The sequence below is a fragment of the Mesoplodon densirostris genome, chromosome 10, assembly GCF_025265405.1.
Source record: "Mesoplodon densirostris isolate mMesDen1 chromosome 10, mMesDen1 primary haplotype, whole genome shotgun sequence".
Classification (NCBI taxonomy): domain Eukaryota; kingdom Metazoa; phylum Chordata; class Mammalia; order Artiodactyla; family Ziphiidae; genus Mesoplodon; species Mesoplodon densirostris.
The window spans coordinates 24,606,657-24,629,687 of NC_082670.1; the positions used below are offsets into that span (position 1 = coordinate 24,606,657).

The 23,031-nt window shown below is 39.6% G+C and overlaps 1 protein-coding gene across 1 annotated transcript; it reads right to left on the reverse strand.

Annotated features, from left to right (window-relative positions):
• Positions 1 to 4,888: 4,888 nt before the first annotated feature.
• LOC132497869 (butyrophilin-like protein 1) lies at positions 4,889 to 11,259 on the reverse strand. Its single transcript, XM_060111409.1, has 9 exons — positions 11,178 to 11,259; positions 10,146 to 10,496; positions 9,275 to 9,556; positions 8,933 to 9,133; positions 8,338 to 8,358; positions 8,221 to 8,247; positions 8,010 to 8,036; positions 6,141 to 6,167; positions 4,889 to 5,427 (listed from the first exon to the last, which is right to left on the reverse strand). The coding sequence occupies exons 1-9, from the start codon at positions 11,257 to 11,259 to the stop codon at positions 4,889 to 4,891; spliced, it is 1,557 nt and encodes a 518-aa protein (XP_059967392.1).
• Positions 11,260 to 23,031: the final 11,772 nt, after the last annotated feature.

Here is a 23,031-nt window from a genome sequence, read left to right on the forward strand (position 1 = left end):
TTATTAGTTATCTATTTTATATATAAAAGTGTGTATATGTCAATCCCAATCTCCCAATTTTTCCCTTCCCTCCCTACCCCCTGTTAACTGTAAGTTTATTTTCTACATCTGTAACTCTATTTCTGTTTTGTAGATAAGTTCATTTTTACCCTTTTTTTAGATTCCACATATAAGCGATATCATATGATATTTGTCTTTGTCTGACTTAACTTCACTCAGTATGACAATCTCTAGGTCCAACCATGTTGCTGCAAATGGCATTATTTTGTTCTTTTTTATGGCTGAGTAATATTCCATTGTATATACGTACCATATCTTCTTTATCCATTCCTCTGTTGATGGACTTTTAGGTTGCTTCCATGTCCTGGCTATTGTAAATAGTGCTGCAATTAACATTGGGGTGCATTTATCTTTTCAAATTATGGCTTTTTCCAGATACATGCCCAGGAGGATCATATGGTAGCTCTATTTTAGTTTTTTTAAGGAACCTCCATGCTGTTCTCCATAGTGGCTGTACCAGTTTACATTCCCACCAACAGTGTAGAAGGGTTCCCTTTTCCTCACACCTTCTCCAGAATTTGTTTGTAGAATTTTTGATGATGGCCATTCTGACCAATGTGAGGTGATACATCACTGTAGTTTTGATTTGCATAGCTGTATGAGATTTCTAATTTCTTCACATCCTTTCCAATACTTATTATTTTCAGTTTTTTGGGGGGGCGTGTAGGGAGGGCATAGGATAGACATTCTAGAGGGTATGTGTGATATTACATTGTGGTTTACATTTTCCAAATGACTAATTGTGTTGTACATTTTTTCATGTGCTTATTGACCATTTGCACATCTTCTTCAGATGAATGTCTATTCCAATCATTTGTTCATTTAAAAAATTGAATTGCTTTTCTTTTTATTGTTTAGCATTAAGAATCTTTATATATTCTTCATACTAAACTCTGATAAATAAATTGTAAATATTTTTTCCCTTTCTATGAGTTGCCTCTTCACTTTTTTGATAGTGTCTTTTTCAAAAATTTATTTATTTTATTTATTTTTGGCTGCATTGGGTCTTCGTTGTTGCGCACAGGCTTTCTCTAGCTGCAGCCAGCGGGGGCTACTCTTTGTTGTGGTGCGCAGGCTTCTCATTGTGATGGCTTTTCTTGTTTCAGAGGACAGGATCTAGGCATGCGGGTTTCAGTAGTTGAAGCACGAGGGCTTCAGTAGTTGAAGCATGAGGGCTCAGTAGTTGTAGCACACAGGCTCAGTAGTTGTGGCGCACAGGCTTAATTGCTCCTCAGCATGTGGGATCTTCTTGGACCAGGGCTTGAACCCGTGTCCCCGGTGTTGGCAGGTGGATTCTTAACCACCGTGCCACCAGGAAAACCCCTGATAGTGTCTTTTCAGACACAAAACTTTTAATAAAGTCAAATTTATTTATTTTTCCTCTGTTTGGTTGTGCTCTTGGTGTAATATCTAAGAAGCCAGTGACTAAGTCAAGATTTACACATATGCTTACATTTAGATCTTTAATCCATTTTGAGTTGACGTTCTATATATGATGTGAGATAGAGGGCAACTTCATTCTTTTGCCTGTGGATGTTTATTGTTTCTTCACTATTTATTAAAAAGGCTATTCTTTTCCTATCAATGGATGAAGTGATTTTTTTGATGCTTGTCAAAAACCAATTGACCAGGGCTTCCCTGGTGGTGCAGTGGTTGAGAATCTGCCTGCCAATGCAGGGGACAGGGGTTCGAGCCCTGGTCTGGGAAGATCCCACATGCTGCGGAGCAACTAGCCCCGTGAGCCACAAATACTGAGCCTGCGCATCTGGAGCCTGTGCTCCGCAACGAGAGGCCGCGATAGTGAGAGGCCCGTGCACCACAATGAGGAGTGGCCCCCACTTGCCGCAACTAGAGAAAGCCCTCACACAGAAACGAAGAGCCAACACAGCCATAAATAAATGAATAAATAAATAAATAAATAAAAATTTAAAAAAAATCAATTGACCATAAAAGTATGAGCTCATCCTGGACTCTCAATAAATTCCATTGACTTATATGTTTATCCTTATGCCAGAACCACACTGTATTGATCACTGCAGCTTTGTAGTAAGTTTTGAAATTGAGAGATGTGAGTTTTCCAAATTTGTTCTTCATCAAACCATGTTGAGATGGTTTTGGCTTTTCTGGGTCCCTTGAATTTTCATCTGAACTTTATAATCAGATTGTCTATTTCTTCAAAAAATGTGTTTGGCATTTTGACAAAGATTACATTGAATCTGTAGGTAACTTTGGATAGTATTATCATCTTAAAAATATTAAGTTTTCCAATCTATGCACACAGAATATCTTTCCATTTATCTGTCTTTGTTAATTTCTTCCAACAATATTTTGTAATTTTCAATTTGTAATCTTGCACTTCCTTGATTATATTTATTCCTAAGTATTTTATTATTTTGATGCTGCTATAAATAAAACTTTTTCTTAATTTTATCTTTGGATTGTTCATTGCTAGTGTGTAGAAATGCAACTGAATTTTGTGTGTTGACCTTAAACTTTGCAACTTTGCTGAATTTCTTTATTATCTTTAATAGTGTCTGTGAGTGGGGATGTGTGTGTGTTTACTGTATGTATTTTCTGTATAAGAGGCTTTGAGTCTATAAATGATGTAGACTTCAGGAAGTTTCTTCATGTGCCAGGAGCTGCTCTGTAGTCCTTCCAGGTGCATAAGGCACAGGTAATATCTGTCACTGGAAAAGGATACTTCTGAATATATTCAGCTTAACAAGATGCATGTTCAACTTCAACTTAAGGAATTTAAAGAATTCTTATATTTAATAAGTACATTATCTAGACTCTGCAGTTATTATGAGGTCTCAATTGATGACCATAGATATTTTCCATATATTTAAAAATGTAACAATGTTTCAACATGTGGTTGTGAGATTGTAAAACTTTAATTCTTGTTAACCTTAATGGGATGACTTCCTAGCCTCTGGAACTGTGAGAAATAAATTTACACTGTTTACAAGCCACTGAGTCTATGGTGTTTTTTGTTATAGCAGTCTGAACAGACTAAGAGTAATTTCTTTTCTTTTCTTTTTTTTTTTTTGCTGTGTGGCTTGTGGGATCTTATTCCTCCAACCAGGAGTTGAACCCAGGCACCCTGCAGTGAGAGTGCAGAGTCCTAACCACTGGGCCACCAGGGAATTCCCCTAAGAGTGATATTTGGATCTTGAGTTTGTAATGATCAAATTTAGAATATATTTTAGACTCTTATTTTCTCAAAGCTTTTTTCTGTCCTCACACCTCTCTCTTCAAGGTCTCTAATTACTTTTGTTTTAGGCCCTTTAAAGTTTTCCATCAAATCACTGATACTCTTCATTTTTTAAATTATTTTTTCTGTACATTTCATTTTAGATAGGTTGAATTTCTGTCTTCAAGTTCACTAACCATTTATTTCTGCAATGACTAATCTACCGTCAATCATATCCAGTGAAATTTTCATCCCACACATTGTACTTTTCATTTCTAGAAGTTCAATTTGGGTCTTTCTTTTAAATGTATATCTCTAGTGAATTGTTTGAACATATTTTAAACTATTTGGAATACAGTTATAACTTATGTTTTAACATCCATGTCTATAAATTTGAATACCTGTACCAGTTCCATGTCAATTTTAACTTATTGATTTTCTGTTCATTATATGTTGTATTTTCTTGCTTCTTTCCTTGCCTGGTAATTTTTGAGTGAATGTCAGACAGTGTGAATTTTTTATCCTGTTGAGCTTTGCTCTGGAATGAATTTAAGATACTTGTAAACAATTTGGTCCATTTGAATCTTGCTTTTAAATTTGTTCATCAATATTGGATCAATATTTAGTCTAGTGCTAATTATTCCCCGTTACTAGGGAAAGACTTTTGTGGGTACTCTACACAGTGTCCACTGAATTTACAAGGTTTTCTAGTCTGGGTGGTAGGATGACACTCTCTTCTCACCCTGTTTAAGTATTAGTTACTGTTTCCTCTAATCATTTCATTTTAACCTAATAGAGAGTTTTGATTGGTGGGAGAAGAAGGGCCTTTCCTTACCTTTGCTGGTGGACATACTTAGAATTCCCCAGAATACAAAGTAGTCATTCTCCTTATTAACATCTTAAGCAAAGCAATCACATTTCTCTCTCATCATTCAATAGGATAAATACCTCAATGTGCTCTCAGTTGATTCTGGTTTTCCCAGACCTCCATCATGTTCGCATCATCACATTTGTTAGAATTGGATTGTGATTGATATTTATTTTTTTCTTTCTCAAATTATCCTTGCATTTAAGATATAGTTTAGCTTGTTATCAAATTACAGTTTAACTTTTCTCCTTCAACATTTGAAAATAGAACTCTTTTGTCATTTTTATTCAGTGTTGCTGTTGAGAAATGTGAGGAAGTGTATCTAATTTTTATTCCTCGAGCAGTGCTACTAAAGTGTGATCCTCAGACCAGTGCATATTTATAAAACGTTTCTTACTAGTTCTTTATGAAACAAATACAGAAAAATAGTATTACAAAACTTTGGAGCAAATTAACAGAAAATATTAGTTATATTTTATCTAATAATAAAATTACCACTTGTATGTCTGTTTTTAACTCACTTCATTATTTCCAGTAATTTATTCAGAAAAGTATGTCTGTGATATATAATATATAATGCAAGAAACATTTACAACAATAACCAAAAGAAAAAAAAAGATTCTTCTCTGCAGATTGTTTGAGAAACACTGCTTGATGTGGTTAGAAACTTTGGTCATGCAGATTCATGGAGCCTTAAGCCAAGAGGCCTCATAATCAGTGGACCTAGGGTTTACAGAGAATGGGCTACTATCTTCATGGTTTATAGGTTATTCTTCTAAGTCACTTAATATTGTACATGGGGAGAGCTCCATGGATTTAAGTTTGAAGTAAGGATAGAGTGACCCAGAGAATTTGGCCTGGGTGAAAGAGAAGATGTGAGTTCTGTCAGTCATGTTATAGAAAGAAATGTCATGATCCTCATAATCCAAGAAAATCACAATCTTTCGTGGACAATTTTCTATCAGGAGAGGCTCTTCCAGGAAAATCTTTCGCGGAGAACAGGTGAGAGCCCTGTATTCATGTCCCTTCTTCTCTAAGACGCTGAACTTCCTGTTTTGTAGATGGCTGAGTAACTCACTCCTCTCCGTGGGCTTCTCATAAATGCCTAGAGTCCATTCATCAGTGTCCTCAATGTCCACCTCCCAGTAATGTCTCCCTGAAGTGAATTCTTTCTGGCCAAGTTTGATAAGGTTGCAGTCTCCTTGCTTATTACATAATAATACCCGTGTTTCCTCTCTGACGTTCTCTTCTCTCTCTGGGTCAGAATTGTTCTGATGAAAGTTTTCATGATTTAGAGTCACAAGAGCTGGAAGAAAAAAAAAGGAAAGGAAAAGGCCAACACTGTATATTTCAGAAAACTGTTTCCCCTGTAACTGTTTTGTTACAGGGGAAACCTTAACAAAACAGAGCAAATGTGTAAGGAGTAGGGATAGAATGCATCTCCTCTGAACATGTGTGTTGCGGGAGGTGGTGCTGGGAGGTGGCTGATGTGCTCCCATCTTGAGTTCTAGGCTACTTATCTTATCCTATCTATGCAGTTATATAGGTCAGTGTCTTGGCAGAATGCCAGAGTGAGCAGGGGACTTGAAGTGTTTATTGGAGAATGGTGTTCTTTCCATGTTCTCTGCAAATTAGACCTATGTTCCTCAATTAGTAACAGGCTCCAAGTGAGCTGACCTCTCTACAAAGAACAGTTGAATTGCTATTTTGAGCACTTCTTACTTAGTTTGGGGTCTCCTCAGCTGAGGGGCTATCTTAATTTCTGTTTTAGAACCAAGTGGACCCCATAGACGAGGAAGCTGTGCCAATATTTGAAAGTGGAATCATGACCAGTGTAGCTAAGCTTAGCAGCAATTTTCAGTTCAGGCTAATATTTAATGATTTTCATGTTCTTCCCTCTCTTTACCAGAACAATAGTGCCTCTGTCTTTTCAGCGAGGAGATGATGTTAGGAAAGAAAAACAGGGTCTCAGAGGGCAGGTTGGAAGGGAGGCAAAAAGATAAATAAAGAACAACTTACCAGGTTGGAACTGTTCCTTCCTCCAGTCTGAAAAAGAGCAATACAAGTTGAAACTGGGACGGAAGCATACCCAGGGAATGAAAAGGAGGTAAGATGCTTCCTTCCCTGACTCATCACTTTCTCCTGTTAACATTCTCTTCCTCCTCTAAACCCCTCAAACTCTGGTAGTATCCAGAAACTACAGGACAAATAGTATGCTTTCTGCCCTCTGTCTCAGACTAGAAACTATCACATATTTCAGCCCGAAGCTGGGGCGTATTCTCCAGTCTGAGCCAGGTTTGGAGACCCCTGGAGCAGGGTCTAATGCTCTACATGCCCCTCTACTATGCTCTCAAGACCTTTATGGACCTTCTCACTGACAATGAGAGCTATAAAGTGTATTTTTAAATTTAATTTAATTTTATTCTATTCCATTTTATTTATAGTTTTTCTAGCCTGTGATCTCCTCAGAGTAGAGTTTAAGCTTATGACTAAGGCATATAAATGGGCCCTTATTACTTTGACCCAGATCGTAATCAGATTGCTTATATTTTTCTCCAGGGACAGATTCCTCATGAGAAATAGAATTGCATCTGCTTCTGCCTGTGGCCACTTCTCTTATGACAGGACTTGTGATTTTATTTAAAGATTGGGTATTCTCATAAAGTCTTGGGACAATTAGCAGATAAGGACATAGCCATAATTCTTGATTGGAGCAGCACTGTGGTCTCTCACTAAACTGCCCTCCTGTCAGAAGTGTAGCACTCAGATGCATAGAATCTATGAATATATGAGTCAAGTAGGACATCTGAGATCATGTATTCCAGTCTTTTTGTCTTAGAGATAAGGACACTGAGCTCAAAAAAGCGAAAAGAACCCGATTTCTCAGCTGTAATTGGTAGAGTTGGAACTAAAAGTCAAAAGTCATTCTTAGTACTTTGCTCACTCCTTTAGAAATGCGGGAATATTTTTCAGTATCTCATGAAAGAAAACTCAACAGAAACTGCTTAATCAACTTTAATCTGTGGGAGGACCTCCTCTTATCAAAGCACTTATCAGGCTGTGTGTAGTTGCCTGGTTCCTGGCTTACTTCCCCCAATGGACTTTAAGTTTCACAGGGTCAGAGTATAATAGTTTGTACCACCAACATCTAGCACAATGTCTGGCATATAAAAATTGCACAGATACATATTCAAGAAATGACCTGGTGTGCTTTTGAGGTCCAACTCTATATTACACACACACACACACACACACACACGTTATAAACCCACAGAATACATGGACAAATTTTAGAAGGTATAAATATAGCCAATTTCCCCACCACCAGATAAACATATTTTTGCAAATGATATTCAAATATTTTTAAAAGTTGTTTTTCAAATTTTTCACACATAAACCTTCTCCCTATATATTGAATTTACTTTTTTAATTTCAAATAGGTAAAATAAGTGAGATCATAGTTAATATATTTTTCCAGATATAAAATATAATACATTTTCTGCTCTTTTAAACTTTATTTGTAGAATAGAAATGCTGATATAATATATTCTTTATTGTTCCCAAATCTCTCTTTATTCATCAAAATCACTCTGAGTTCTGTGCCTTCCTTCTTCATAGTGGATGAGCTAACAATTCTTGCTGAGTCCTACCCTAGCCATGTGGTGGAACTGACCAGGCAGCAGTTACTTCTCCTTCATCATTAACTCTGGAAGACAACTGATTATTTAGCCTCCAAATACAAAATAGTACAGAGTGATACCAAATAAATTTTCCCATCTTTCAAGTGTGTGTGTGTGTGTGTGTGTGTGTGTGTATGTTTATGACTCTGCTTATTATGCTCAGAATACCAGAGGCACTCGGCAAGACTAGGTCCATAGAGTTACATACCAGGATATAGCAAGGCCTTCTTCCAATCTAAAACAGAACAAATAGAGGTAAGACAAGATGAGACATTAATCTGGGGCCTTGAATTTTTCTTCCTTCCCCTTATTTCTCTTCCACTAATTATCATTCAATCCTTTAGTCTTTTCCTCTAAGGATAGGGAGCTGAGAACTTGTTGGTCATCAGGACATCAATTGACATGACAGAGTCTCTTACCTTTATTGTATAATGCCTTTCGCCTTTCTGAAAGAAACAACATTCAATGAGAGACCCAGAACAGGTGTGAAAAGGGGAACAACTTCTACACAGGGCATGAGAAGAAGCAAGACTCACCAAGCTCTGCCTTGAGGTTCACTGGAAGAGGAGGAGATATAAAATCCATCAAACTGGGTTTTAGCTGCTCCTAAGTTCGGTGAGTAGCTAAATGAATTCAATTTGACCTTCTCTTAAGGGTCCCATAGTTAATTAGGTGAGAAAGATTAGCAAACATATTTGTCAAATGTAAAAGGACAGGCGCTAAGAAAAGTTACATGGGAAGTATCATGGGGTCACACAGGAAGGAGAGCCCATGCTTCATAGGAGTTTAAGATTCCTTAGGTGTCTCTAAAACCTATTCTTGAAGGACAAAAAGGAAGAGAAGATAAGGGAAGACATTTCCACAAAGAGAAACAGGTTGAGGCACAGTGGTGTGAAAAGGCATGGTGTGGGTTGAGCCACAATTTGGAGGCTTCGTGACTACTGCCCACAGACCTCCTAACTTCCCACATGATTTTCTCCTTTCCATAGGACTCCCAGCTCTGTGGAATTCTTGGTACCCTGCGTTTTCCTTGGGGTTCTTCAGTAATCTTTTATTTCCCCATCCACCCTACACAACCTGTATCTGCAGCTTCTCCATGAACCTCTGATTTGACCTGCTGCCCTGATTTACTTTTGACTCTAAGTGCCTCTTCCTTTTCTCTCTTCATCTTCTCTGTTTCATGAGATTCTTCCTGCTTTTTCTTTACTTCTCTCTCTTTGGCTTTATGTTCTCTCCAGCCAGTGTAGCTGATCCCGATGAGGAGAAGCACCAGCAAAGGGAGTGTCCCAGCCAGGGCTGTCTTCCACGGAGACGTCCTGGGGAAGAAGGGCTCTGACACAGGCATGTGGAGACACAGTGAGACACTGACCTGGAGGAAGCCCTGCCCTCTCTCCAAGGCTCCCTTCAGCCTTCCTTCACTCCTACTTGCCCTTAACGCACCCAACTCTGCCTTGGAGTTTGTGCCTTACTGACCTGGGAGGAAGATGGCTGACACTTTCTCCTGGCCAGAGAAGGGGTTCTGGATGGAGCAGGTCACATTGTCCAGAGAGCTGTCCGTGACCACAAGCGATGCCTCCACATGGAACAGCCCATCTCCATCTTGGGTCTGAGACTCAGAGAGGGATGGTAGCTTCACTCCCAACATGTCACTCCACTGCACCCTGGGTTTTGGGAACCAGCCACCTGAGGAGCACAGAACTCGGATCCCGCGATCCTCAGGCCCCATCATGTAAACGTGAGGGGCAGAGCCCAAGCCTGAGGAGAGAAGACATGTGCCTGAGGGCTGTGGTCCTTGGGGCTTAGGAGTCCCTGAGGCTGAAGGTCTAACTGCCTTTCACTAGGCTGATGAGCAACCTGAAGCTCAGAATTCAAAACTGCTCATAGCCAATGTTAGGCTTACCTGTGATTCAGTTTTTAAATCAACTTAATGCTTTTGCTCTTTACTTGGACTGAGAGAGCTTTGGGATCATTCCAAGAAGAAAAAGGAACAGGGACAATGAAAGTTAGAAAAAAGGAGTTTAATTCTACAAGTTGTCTCTCTCTCCTGATTGGGTCAAAAATATTTGAAGGCCTCAGTACCTACCTGAATTAATACTAGCTAATTAATTTTTGTGATCTTTTGGCTACCAAAATATCTTCAGAAGGATTGCCTCCTTTACTGTTTAAAAGCAGAGTATGTAGTCTTATCCTCACTGTACAGTTTAGGAAATTGATATTCTACAAGGCAAAATATTATATCAACATATGGAAGATCACGAGAAATGCCAAGTTAGGAATCCACATGTTCTCACCCTTCCCTTTGCTTTACACCATGACACATACATTCTGTGCTAAGTTAACTTACCTATCACACGCAGCTCCACAATGGCTTCTTGGGAGATGTGACCATCCTTAAAATGACACCGATATTGGCCATCATCAGAGGCACGGATGTGTTGGATCAGCAGGGCCACAGCGCCTTTGCCAATGGAGTCCCCCACCAACTGTGTCCTGCCACGGTACTCCAGCATTTGCTCCCCTCCTTGTTCCTGTCCATTCTGGTACACAAGCACTGTGGAGGAGAGCTGGGCTCGGTACCACCGGATCTGCATGTGGGCTGCACTCTGCTCAGGAGACAGCTGGCAGGGCAGACTGGCATCTGCCCCTAGTAGGACCATGATGGGCTGAGCTGGTCCCTTCACGGAAAACCCAGACACTGCATGAAAATTAGAGACAAATTGGGGGAATGAATGGGGGTGGGGGGCAGGATGAGATGTTAGACCCACCTGCATTCTTTATGTAGGGACCCAAATGTATTTCTCTCTTATTTGTGTTATTTTTTGACCTCAAATTAAAGAGACAATAACAGAAAATGTCATTATTGTGACTTCATAGCTGGTTCTCTTCAAACCTGGAGTCTGAAAACTTCACCTTGAGGGGCCCTTTTATTTTATGAAGAAAGGACTTATGTCCCAGAAAGAATAAATGGGTTGTCCAAGATCATAACCAGATAGAGCTCAGGGATCCTGAGTCCAAATTCTTTGTACTCAGACTTGGGTTTTCTTGGCAGTGAAAACATTACAAAGTATGTTTTAACAAACAGTTACATCAAATTTAAACAGGCTAACATCAGTCATATGCAATAAAGACTTAGATAAATATTATAGCTATGAGTTTTACGAGGTCTGCTCAAAGGAGTAAGGTGTGTTGATGTGAAGGAGATCACTCCCACCCTTCGCCCGACCCTTCAAGCCTTCTGTTAGCAGCAGACACAGCCACAGTTTCCCCAGAAATAACTGCTTTGAGAAGTTGCAGAGTTGGGACTGATGGACCCATTATATGAGAAGAACCACTGAAAACACACCTACAAATAAAAAGCATGAGGGAGAACACTGACCTGGGGAGCACCACGTGGACACCTGGAGAAGGAGAAGAATGGGGAGAAAGCCAGCAGGAAGAAAGCTGGGAAAACCCATCATCTTCTTCAGAGCAGAAAGTGGAGCAGGTGGAAGCACAAAATGTTCACTCTGACAATGAGGTATTCTGTCGGAGAAGGTGCTGAGAAGCTAGCCGAGTGAAAGTTCTTGGAAAACAAAAATCCCATGTTCAAAGACATACTTTTATACACAGGTTTTTGGCTATTTTCCCTCACAGACCTTGAGACAAACACCACCAACGCCCACCCGTTCCCAATTTTTTTTCTTCCCTCTCTCTCTCTCTTTTTTTTTTTTTCTGAAAACCGTTTCCCCAGCAGGTGTAGAAAACTGTAAACTGTTCTCTTGTGTCCTGTGGGCTCACTTGCTTATCTACAGATTCACCTTCTCACCGGGGCTCTCTTGAAACAGAAAACCCTGAGTTCAATGTTGAGAGATGAAGTCAGACACAAAATTTGTCCACTCCACTCAGCCAAACTATTTTCCCCCTTCATTCATTCATACATGTATTTATTTATTTTGACTGCAAATACTCTTGTGGCTTAACTTCTGAAAGGGAAGGGAGTTTTATCACCACATGACCCAGAGCTCAAGCCCTTCTTTTCCCAGGACCCACATGTCCCACAGACACACCTGCACATCACCATATGTTTCTCTCTCACCATCCAGATTGAGCCAAGGGTGGTTGCTGGAAGCTCCTGGAACCTACAAGACCTGGCAGCTACAAGACCCAGCTCCGGAGACAATTTGCACCTGGTTGTTCTCGAGGTCAGCCTCCAACGGTGTGGCTTCAGGGGCTGGAAACGGCAGGTTTCTAACCCATCCCTGGATTAGGAAAATATTCTTAGGAAGGAGGACAAACAGGGCTGCCAATAGGCACTGGCATTTGAATGCCTCTCCTGGAATAGGTTTAACGAGAAAGTCACAGCCTGCCTGCAGCTCTTTTACTTACTTTGAAAGTGGAAGTAATAAAGGTCACCCCAGGGGACTTTGGACTGGGCTGAGCTATAGAATGATAGGAACTCTAAAGTTGCTTTGGTCAAAAATGCTCAGTGTAGCTCCCCCCTCCCACTTGCAAAGGACTGAAATGACATTATTTGGGGAGAGGGAGTCATCTTCCTGTATACTACTCAGTTCGGCCGGTAATCCAAATGTCCATCTAACAAAGCTAGCTGATTTAGAGGATAAGCCCAGGAGAAGCACGCTTACTCTCACCACACCACGATTGACATTGGAAGCCACGTGCAGAGCTGCACAGGGGGAAATAAGAGGTTGAAAATGGAGGGCTCTCTGCTCCAAGAATAGAAGGTCTATATTTCCAAAAACCTTAGGGCTCCCCAAAGTAGAATAGGTAAAACTACGGAGTTTTACCGTGCTAGATACAGAATGCTCACACGGCATTTTCTTTCCATTTCACACTCTTTCCAAGTTTAATTTATGTTTCTTCATGTCACACAAGGTTTACAGATAATCAGGAACACAAATAGCAATTGTATAAATATTAGTATGTAAGCCCCTAACTGAATGAATGAATACTAAATGAATACCAAGATCCTAAACAAATATTTTCTAGAGACAATGAGGTACATTTGCCTTTTTAAGAAATCAAATGTCTTGAGATATAATTTGCATGCAACGGAATGCATGGTTTTAAAACATGCATTTGAATGAGGTTTCACAAACGCTTACACTCATGTAACCACCACCTCCATCAAACTGTGGAACTTTTTTGTCTCTTGAAAATTTTCCTCATGTCCATTGTCCATCAATCCATTCCAGGGGGTGGAAAAACTGTATTCTGATATAAATCATGATAGCTTAATCTTGCCTATTCTAAAACTTCAACAAAAATGGAGTCATACAGTATGTGTGCTTTTGTGTTTGGCTTCTTTGGCTAAACAAAATGTATTTTGAGATTCAACCATGTTGTGTGTATCAGTACATTAAAATTTTTTTTTTATTGTTGCATAATATTACATTGTTTGAATATAGGACCATATATTCTTCCGCAATTCTCTTCGGGGCTGTCTCCCCACCTCATGCATGACCTCTCTTTCCACTCAAATTCTTTCCCAACAAGCTGGGCAGCCCTCCTCCTTAAGGCCATCCTGTCTCATTTGGGGCCTGACACCTACCATATGGTTAGGGTCTGAAATATTGAGGAATGGGAAGGGAAAACTGAAGGAGAGAAGGAATGGGCTGAAGACATGACTTGCTTTTTTTGTTTACTTTGAAATGTATATGTTTGTGTGTATATTCTATCTCAAACTGTAAATACTCTATTCTCAAAATAAATTTGAAAAATTTATATACATACTTATATATTTTTCCCAATAATAGAGAATTGTTTGCGTAAAATCCGTTAATCTGTGGAGAATATTTTGAGGAATTTCATTGAGTACATACCAGTGTTTGTGTGAGAGAGAAAAGTGAAGAGGGAGCAAGAGAGAACTACAAGATATTGTTGATTTCAAAGAGCAGTTTTTAAAACAGTGTAAACAGTGTGATCTTGTTTGAGAAAAATAGAAGGATAGACATCAAAATCACAGAAAAATAATGATATGGTTTTGGTTTTGGAAAGTACTTTTTCTTTTTTTAAAAATTTAATTATTTTTATTTATTTGTGGCTGCGTTGGGTCTTCGTTGCTGTGCATGGGCGCTACTCTTCATTGCGGTGCACGGGCTTCTCATTGTGGTGGTTTCTTTTGTTGTGAAGCATGGGCTCTAGTCACGTGGGCTTCAGTAGTTGCAGCACGCGGGCTCAGTAGTTTTGGCCCGTGGGCTCTAGAGCGCAGGCTCAGTGGTTGTGGCACATGGGCTTAGTTGCTCCGTGGCATGTGGGATCTTCCCGGACCAGGGATCGAACCCATGTCCCCTGCATTGGCAGGTGTATTCTTAACCACTGTGCCACCAGGGAAGTCCAGGGTATTTATTTCTGAGTGGTACAAATATGGGTGTTTCTATCTATTATTTTTGCTTATCTCTAATTTTCAGATTTCTCTAATGTAAAAAGGTAAAGAATAGTGTGTGTATATGAAGATTTTTAATACAAATATGAAGTATATTAGGAAGGATTCCTTCATAGGAGACACAGGATTAAAGAAATAATCAGGATTCTTGGGAATGAAAAATTGGCTTAAAGTAGAAAACAAATGGAAATGTCAAATATCAGAGTAGACACTCCTGAAGGTCAAAATATTGGGTTAGGAAAATGGAGTTACTACATGGTACTTTAAATCAAAGAGATTTAAAAAATTAGGAAATATAAGTTAAGCAAATAGATCCAGAACTTCAACATTCACCTAGTACACTTTCTGAAATGGAAAGGAGATTAGGGGCAAGAATCAGAAGGAAGGGTACTTCACAAAAAGTTGGAATATTGCAAAAAAAAAAAAAAAAAGAGTCATTTATGCATGAATTCTTATAAAGTTTTAGAGCTCCAAACAAACAACTAAACAAAAACCAAAAACCTCAAAGCTTCCAGAGTCCAGAAAAATGTGTTATGTACAAAAGAAAAAAATCAGATTCCATCATACATCTGTCATTGAATATTAATTACCAGAAAACAATTGAAATTAGTCTTTATTTTTGTCAACAAAAATATTCAACTAACAATCAAGTTAAGCAAAAATGGTGGAATTTTATTTGAGCCAAACTAAGGATTATAACTTAGGAGACAGATTCAGAAGCTTTGAGAACTGCTCCACCTGTTAGAAGTTGAAGGCACAGTCACACATATTTTTGAGACAAAGGATCACACATAGTTTTGAGACATACTGACATTTTACCTAAAAGTTCACCAAAGATGCATAGTCCAGGTAAGCATGTACAAAGCAAGCAGCAAGTCTCCATGATCGCCTACAGAGTAGGGAAAGAATGCTATTCTTTTAGGAAGTTACATTGCTGTCATCACAAGAAAGAAAAAAAAATTGATCTTTACAATCAAGCGGGCATTCCCACCTTTGAGGAGGTCTGGTTAAGGTATAATGCAGATACACATTGCATATTACAGGGGGAAGAAGGAGGCCCAAACAGAGAGAGAGAATTTTTGTTGAAATTTTCTTGTCTTGCTTTAAAATATAAATTTTATTTCATCACTTTCCTGAGTAGAAACTAGAATTATCTAAACAACAAAACATTAAGTGTAAGGGCAAAAGAAAGAAAATTCTGGACAAGCCAAGGATCAGAAGTTTTCTCCTCACTAAACTTCTCTTATATGAAGAATGAAGGTTACAGGTTTTGAACACAGGGGATTGGAGCAGGGAAAAGGTACAAATACTTTTGAGATACATCCCACATTCTGTTTATACCCGCCCTCTGTGGGGTACTGTTATTTGACTTGGAGTAAAGTGGAAGATAGGAGATTTCAGATATTGTGTCCTGGCATTAGTCACCTAGGAATGGAGGAATCAAGGACTGACTTATTCTCCTTTTCTGATAGCTCCTTCCAATAGAGCAGCTGCCTCCACGGAGACTGCGTGGCTTTCCTGAGGTGGTGATTTACTTCATAAATTTAAATCATTTTCCCAAAGCATGATAGTATTATTCATACTCATGTCAAATCCCTGCCTGCTTAGGAAATGCAAATCCAAATCTCTAATGAGATTAGATACTTAAGCAAGTTTCAAAAGGAATACTTAGAATAAGCAGATATTTTGGTATTAATTTTATAGGCAAACCTGGGAAAGGCTTGGCATTCTAAGCACGGTGGAGGAAAGGGTTAGGTAAGTATCACACCGACTCATTCTACTAATCCATCTTAATTGCCTGAAGTGGATTTCTGTTCATCAAAAACTAAGAGAAATTGTTAGATCTCACCAAGTCATAAAGTACAAGATTTGATATAGCATAGTTGTTATATTATTTAAAAATCTCTATAACTTCATTTATACGTTCTGGAATGATTCTGTTCATTTCTGGTTAATTAATTATAAAGTTTTTTGAGTTCCCAACTGATTTTGTGTTTTCTAATTCTGCTGTATGCCGTTAGAACCACGCAATCCTCGGAAGTTATATGCTCTTAATGGATGTCCCTATTTGTTTTTTTTTTTTTTTTTTTTTTATTTTACAAATTTAATCAGTTATACATATACGTATGTTCCCATATCCCCTCCCTTTTGCGTCTCCCTCCCCCCCTCCCTATCCCACCCCTCCAGGCGGTCACAGAGAACCGAGCTGATCTCCCTGTGCTCTGCGGCTGCTTCCCACTAGCTATCTACCTTACGTTTGGTAGTGTATATATGTCCATGCCGCTCTTTCACTTTGTCACAGCTTACCCTTCCCCCTCCCCATATCCTCAAGTCCATGCTCTAGTAGGTCTGTGTCTTTATTCCTGTCTTACCCCTATGTTCTTCATGACATTTTTTTCTTAAATTCCATATATATGTGTCAGCATACAGTATTTGTCTTTCTCTTTCTGACTTACTTCACTCTGTAGGACAGACTCTAGGTCCATCCACCTCATTACAAATAGCTCAATTTCATTTCTTTTTATGGCTGAATAATATTCCATTGTATATATGTGCCACATCTTCTTTATCCATTCATCCGATGATGGACACTTAGGTTGTTTCCATCTCCGGGCTATTGTAAATAGGGCTGCTATGAACATTTTGGTACATGTCTCTTTTTGAATTATGGTTTTCTCAGGGTATATGCCCAGTAGTGGGATTGCTGAGTCATATGGTAGTTCTATTTGTAGTTTTTTAAGGAACCTCCATACCGTTCTCCATAGTGGCTGTACCAATTCACATTCCCACCAGCAGTGCAAGAGTGTTCCCTTTTTTCCACACCCTCTCCAGCATTTATTGTTTCTAGATTTTTTGATGATGGCCATTCTGACTGGTGTGAGATGATATCTCATTGTAGTTTTGATTTGCATTTCTCTAATGAGTAAAGATGTTGAGCATCCTTTCATGTGTTTGTTGGCTGTCTGTATATCTTCTGTGGAGAAATGTCTATTTAGGTCTTCTGCCCATTTTTGGATTGGGTTGTTTGTTTTTTTGCTATTGAGCTGCATGAGCTGCTTATAAATTTTGGAGATTAATCCTTTGTCAGTTGCTTCATTTGCAAATATTTTCTCCCATTCTGAGGGTTGTCTTTTCATCTTGTTTATGGTTTCCTTTGCTGTGCAAAAGCTTTGAAGTTTCATTAGGTCCCATGTGTTTATTTTTGTCTTTATTTCCATTTCTCTAGGAGGTGGGTCAAAAAGGATCTTGCTGTGATTTATGTCATAGAGTGTTCTGCCTATGTTTTCCTCTAGGAGTTTGATAGTGTCTGGCCTTACATTTAGGTCTTTAATCCATTTTGAGCTTATTTTTGTGTACGGTGTTAGGGAGTGATCTAATCTCATACTTTTACATGTCCCTGTCCAGTTTTCCCAGCACCACTTATTGAAGAGACTGTCCTTTCTCCACTGTACATTCCTGCCTCCTTTATCAAAGATAAGGTGACCATATGTCCGTGGGTTTATCTCTGGGCTTTCTATCCTGTTCCATTGATCTATCTTTCTGTTTTTGTGCCAGTACCATACTGTCTTGATTACTGTAGCTTTGTAGTATAGTCTGAAGTCAGGGAGCCTGATTCCTCCAGCTCCGTTTTTCGTTCTCAAGATTGCTTTGGCTATTCGGGGTCTTTTGTGTTTCCATACAAATTGTGAAATTTTTTGTTCTAGTTCTGTGAAAAATGCCATTGGTAGTTTGATAGGAATTGCATTGAATCTGTAGATTGCTTTGGGTAGTAGAGTCATTTTCACAATGTTGATTCTTCCAATCCAAGAACATGGTACATCTCTCCATCTATTTGTATCATCTTTAATTTCTTTCATCAGTGTCTTATAATTTTCTGCATACAGGTCTTTTGTCTCCTTAGGTAGGTTTATTCCTAGATATTTTATTCTTTTTGTTGCAATGGTAAATGGGAGTATTTCCTTAATTTCTCTTTCAGATTTTTCATCATTAGTGCGTAGGAATGCAAGAGATTTCTGTGCATTAATTTTGTATCCTGCAACTTTACCAAATTCATTGATTAGCTCTAGTAGTTTTCTGGTAGCATCTTTAGGATTCTCTATGTATAGTATCATGTCATCTGCAAACAGTGACAGCTTTACTTCTTCTTTTCCCATTTGGATTCCTTTTATTTCCTTTTCTTCTCTGATTGCTGTGGCTAAAACTTCCAAAACTATGTTGAATAAGAGTGGTGAGAGTGGCCAACCTTGTCTTGTTCCTGATCTTAGTGGAAATGGTTTCAGTTTTTCACCATTGAGGACGATGCTGGCTGTGGGTTTGTCATATATGGCCTTTATTATGTTGAGGAAAGTTCCCTCTATGCCTACTTTCTGCAGGGTTTTTATCATAAATGGGTGTTGAATTTTGTCAAAAGCTTTCTCTGCATCTATTGAGATGATCATATGGTTTTTCTCCTTCAGTTTGTTAATATGGTGTATCACATTGATTGATTTGCGTATATTGAAGAATCCTTGCATTCCTGGAATAAACCCCACTTGATCATGGTGTATGATCCTTTTAATGTGCTGTTGGATTCTGTTTGCTAGTATTTTGTTGAGGATTTTTGCATCTATGTTCATCAGTGATATTGGCCTGTAGTTTTCTTTCTTTGTGACATCCTTGTCTGGTTTTGGTATCAAGGTGATGGTGGCCTCGTAGAATGAGTTTGGGAGTGTTCCTCCCTCTGCTATATTTTGGAAGAGTTTGAGAAGGATAGGTGTTAGCTCTTCTCTAAATGCTTGATAGAATTCGCCTGTGAAGCCATCTGGTCCTGGGCTTTTGTTTGTTGGAAGATTTTTAATCACAGTTTCAATTTCAGTGCTTGTGATTGGTCTGTTCATATTTTCGATTTCTTCCTGATTCAGTCTTGGCAGGTTGTGCATTTCTAAGAATTTGTCCATTTCTTCCAGGTTGTCCATTTTATTGGCATAGAGTTGCTTATAGTAATCTCTCATGATCTTTTGTATTTCTGCAGTGTCAGTTGTTACTTCTCCTTTTTCATTTCTAATTCTATTGATTTGAGTCTTCTCCCTTTTTTTCTTGATGAGTCTGGCTAATGGTTTATCAATTTTGTTTATCTTCTCAAAGAACCAGCTTTTAGTTTTATTGATCTTTGCTATCGTTTCCTTCATTTCTTTTTCATTTATTTCTGATCTGATTTTTATGATTTCTTTCCTTCTGCTAACTTTGGGATGTTTTTGTTCTTCTTTCTCTAATTGCTTTAGGTGCAAGGTTAGGTTGTTTATTCGAGATATTTCCTGTTTCTTAAGGTGGGATTGTATTGCCATAAACTTCCCTCTTAGAACTGCTTTTGCTGCATCCCATAGGTTTTGGGTCGTCGTGTCTCCATTGTCATTTGTTTCTAGGTATTTTTTAATTTCCTCTTTGATTTCTTCAGTGATCACTTCGTTATTAAGTAGTGTATTGTTTAGCCTCCATGTGTTTGTATGTTTTACAGCTCTTTTCCTGTAATTGATATCTAGTCTCATAGCATTGTGGTCGGAAAAGATACTTGATACAATTTCAATTTTCTTAAATTTACCAAGGCTTGATTTGTGACCCAAGATATGATCTATCCTGGAGAATGTTCCATGAGCACTTGAGAAAAATGTGTATTCTGTTGTTTTTGGATGGAATGTCCTATAAATATCAATTAAGTCCATCTTGTTTAATGTATCATTTAAAGCTTGTGTTTCCTTATTTATTTTCATTTTGGATGACCTGTCCATTGGTGAAAGTGGGGTGTTAAAGTCCCCTACTATGATTGTGTTACTGTCGATTTCTCCTTTTATGGCTGTTAATATTTCCCTTATGTATTGAGGTGCTCCTATGTTGGGTGCATAAATATTTACAATTGTTATATCTTCTTCTTGGATTGATCCCTTGATCATTATGTAGTGTCCTTCTTTGTCTCTTCTAGTAGTCTTTATTTTAAAGTCTATTTTGTCTGATATGAGAATTGCTACTCCAGCTTTCTTTTGGTTTCCATTTGCATGGAATATCTTTTTCCATCCCCTTACTTTCAGTCTGTATGTGTCTCTAGGTCTGAAGTGGGTCTCTTGTAGACAGCATATATATGGGTCTTATTTTTGTATCCATTCAGCCAGTCTGTGTCTTTTGGTGGGAGCATTTAGTCCATTTACATTTAAGGTAATTATTGATATGTATGTTCCTATTCCCATTTTCTTAATTGTTTTGGGTTCGTTATTGTAGGTCTTTTCCTTCTGTTGTGTTTCTTGCCTAGAGAAGTTCCTTTAGCATTTGTTGTAAAGCTGGTTTGTTGGTGCTGAACTCTCTCAGCTTTTGCTTGTCTGTAAAGGTTTTAATTTCTCCATCAAATCTGAATGAGATCCTTGCTGGGTAGAGTAATCTTGGTTGCAGGTTTTTCTCCTTCATCACTTTAATTATGTCCTGCCACTCCCTTCTGGCTTGTAGAGTTTCTGCTGAGAGATCAGCTGTTATCCTGATGGGGATTCCCTTGTGTGTTATTTGTTGTTTTTGCCTTGCTGCTTTTAATATGATTTCTTTGTGTTTAATTTTTGACAGTTTGATTAATATGTGTCTTGGTGTATTTCTCCTTGGATTTATTCTGTATGGGACTCTCTGTGCCTCCTGGACTTGATTAACTATTTCCTTTCCCATATTAGGGAAGTTTTCAACTATAATCTCTTCAAATATTTTCTCAGTCCCTTTCTTTTTCTCTTCTTCTTCTGGAACCCCTATAATTCGAATGTTGGTGCGTTTAATGTTGTCCCAGAGGTCTCTGAGACTGTCCTCTGTTCTTTTCATTCTTTTTTCTTTATTTTGCTGTGCAGCAGTTATTTCCACTATTTTATCTTCCACCTCACTTATCCGTTCTTCTGCCTCAGTTATTCTGCTATTGATCCCATCTAGAGTATTTTTTATTTCATTTATTGTGTTTTTAATCGATGCTTGATTCATCTTTAGTTCTTCTAGGTCCTTGTTAACTGTTTCTTGCATTTTGTCTATTCTATTTCCAAGATTTTGGATCATCTTTACCATCATTATTCTGAATTCTTTTTCAGATAGACTGCCTATTACCTCTTCATTTGTTAGGTCTGGTGGGTTTTTATCTTGCTCCTTCTCCTGCTGTGTGTTTTTCTGTCTTCTCATTTTGCTTATGTTACTGTGTTTGGGGTCTCCTTTTTGCAGGCTGCAGGTTCGTAGTTCCCGTTGTTTTTGGTGTCTGTCCCCAGTGGCTAAGGTTGGTTTAGTGGGTTGTGTAGGCTTCTTGGTGGAGGGGACTACTGCCTGTGTTCTGGTGGATGAGGCTGGATCTTGTCTTTCTGGTGGGCAGGTCCACGTCTGGTGGTGTGTTTTGGGGTGTTTGCGGACTTTTTATGATTTTAGGCAGCCTCTCTGCTAATGGGTGGCGTTGTGTTCCCGTCTTGCTAGTTGTTTGGCAAAGGGTGTCCAGCACTGTAGCTTGCTGGTCGTTGAGTGAAGCTGGGTGCTGGTGTTGAGATGGAGATCTCTGGAAGATTTTCGCCGTTTGATATTATGTGGAGCTGGGAGGTCTCTTGTGGACCAGTGTCCTGAAGTTCGCTCTCCCACCTCAGAGACACAGCACTGACTCCTGGCTACTCAATTTGGGATGATTTGTTGTCTATTCATGTATTCCACAGATGCAGGGTACATCAAGTTGATTGTGGAGCTTTAATCCGCTGCTTCTGAGGCTGCTGGGAGAGGTTTCCCTTTCTCTTCTTTGTTCTCACAGCTCCTGGGTCTCAGCTTTGGATTTGGCCCCGCCTCTGCGTGTAGGTCGCCGGAGGGCGTCTGTTCTTCGCTCAGACAGGACAGGGTTAAAGGAGCAGCCTCTTCGGGGACTCTGGCTCACTCAGGCCGGGCGGGAGGGAGGGGCACGGAGTGCGGGGCGAGCCTTCAGCGGCAGAGGTCGGCGTGACGTTGCACCAGCCCGAGGCGCGCCGTGCGTTCTCCCAGGGAAGCCGCCCCTGGATCCCGGGACCCCGGCAGTGGCAGGCTGCACAGGCTCCCGGAAGGGCGGTGTGGACAGTGACCTGCGCTCGCACACAGGCTTCTTGGCGGCGGCAGCAGCAGCCCCAGCGTCCCATGCCCGTCTCTGGGCTCCGCGCTTTCAGCCGCGACTTGCGCCCGTCTCTGGAGCTCCTTTACGCGGCGCTCTTAATCCCCTCTCCTCGCACACCAGGAAACCAAGAGGGAAGAAAAAGTCTCCTGCCTCTTCGGCAGCTCCAGAGTTTTCCCGGACTCCCTCCCGGCTAGCTGTGGCACATCAGCCCCCTTCAGGCTGAGTTCTCGCCGCCAGCCCCAGTCCTCTCCCTGTGCTCTGACCGAAGCCCGAGCCTCAGCTCCAGCGCCGCCCGCCCCGGCGGGGGAGCAGACAAGCCTCTCGGGCTGGTGAGTGCCGCTCGGCACCGCTCCTCTGTGCGGGAATCTCTCTGCTTTGCCCTACCCAGGTATGTGGGGAGTTTCTTGCCTTTTGGGAGGTCTGGGGTCTTCTGCCAGCGTTCAGTAGGTGTTCTGTAGGAGTTGTTCCACGTGTAGCTGGATGTCCCTATTTGAAGGCACAATCTTGTTTCTTTGAATGACTTCTCTCTGAACTTTATTTTTATTTTAAAATTAATACTACCATATCTAAAATTTTGTTAGAATATATCTGGTTTATATTTGTTTATTTCTTGTTTTACTATGTCTGTTACAATTTATACATAGATGTTCAATCTTAGATCCAGAATTTCGAAAAATGTAAATTAGAACTTTAATTTTTTCAGGCTGTAACTCAGAATGTCTTTCTGTCATTCTAAGCAAGAAA

Bases quoted from the DNA above. Each gene is read 5' to 3' on its own strand.
- LOC132497869 (XM_060111409.1), bottom strand. From the start codon at position 11,259: ATGATGGGTTTTCCCAGCTTTCTTCCTGCTGGCTTTCTCCCCATTCTT. The intron at 9,134-9,274 runs GTCAGTAAGGCA...TGCCTGTGTCAG, and splicing joins GTCAGCCATCTTCCTCCCAG to AGCCCTTCTTCCCCAGGACG. The intron at 8,359-8,932 runs GTAAATCAGGGC...CTCCTCTTCCAG, and splicing joins AGAGGCACTTAGAGTCAAAA to TGAACCTCAAGGCAGAGCTT.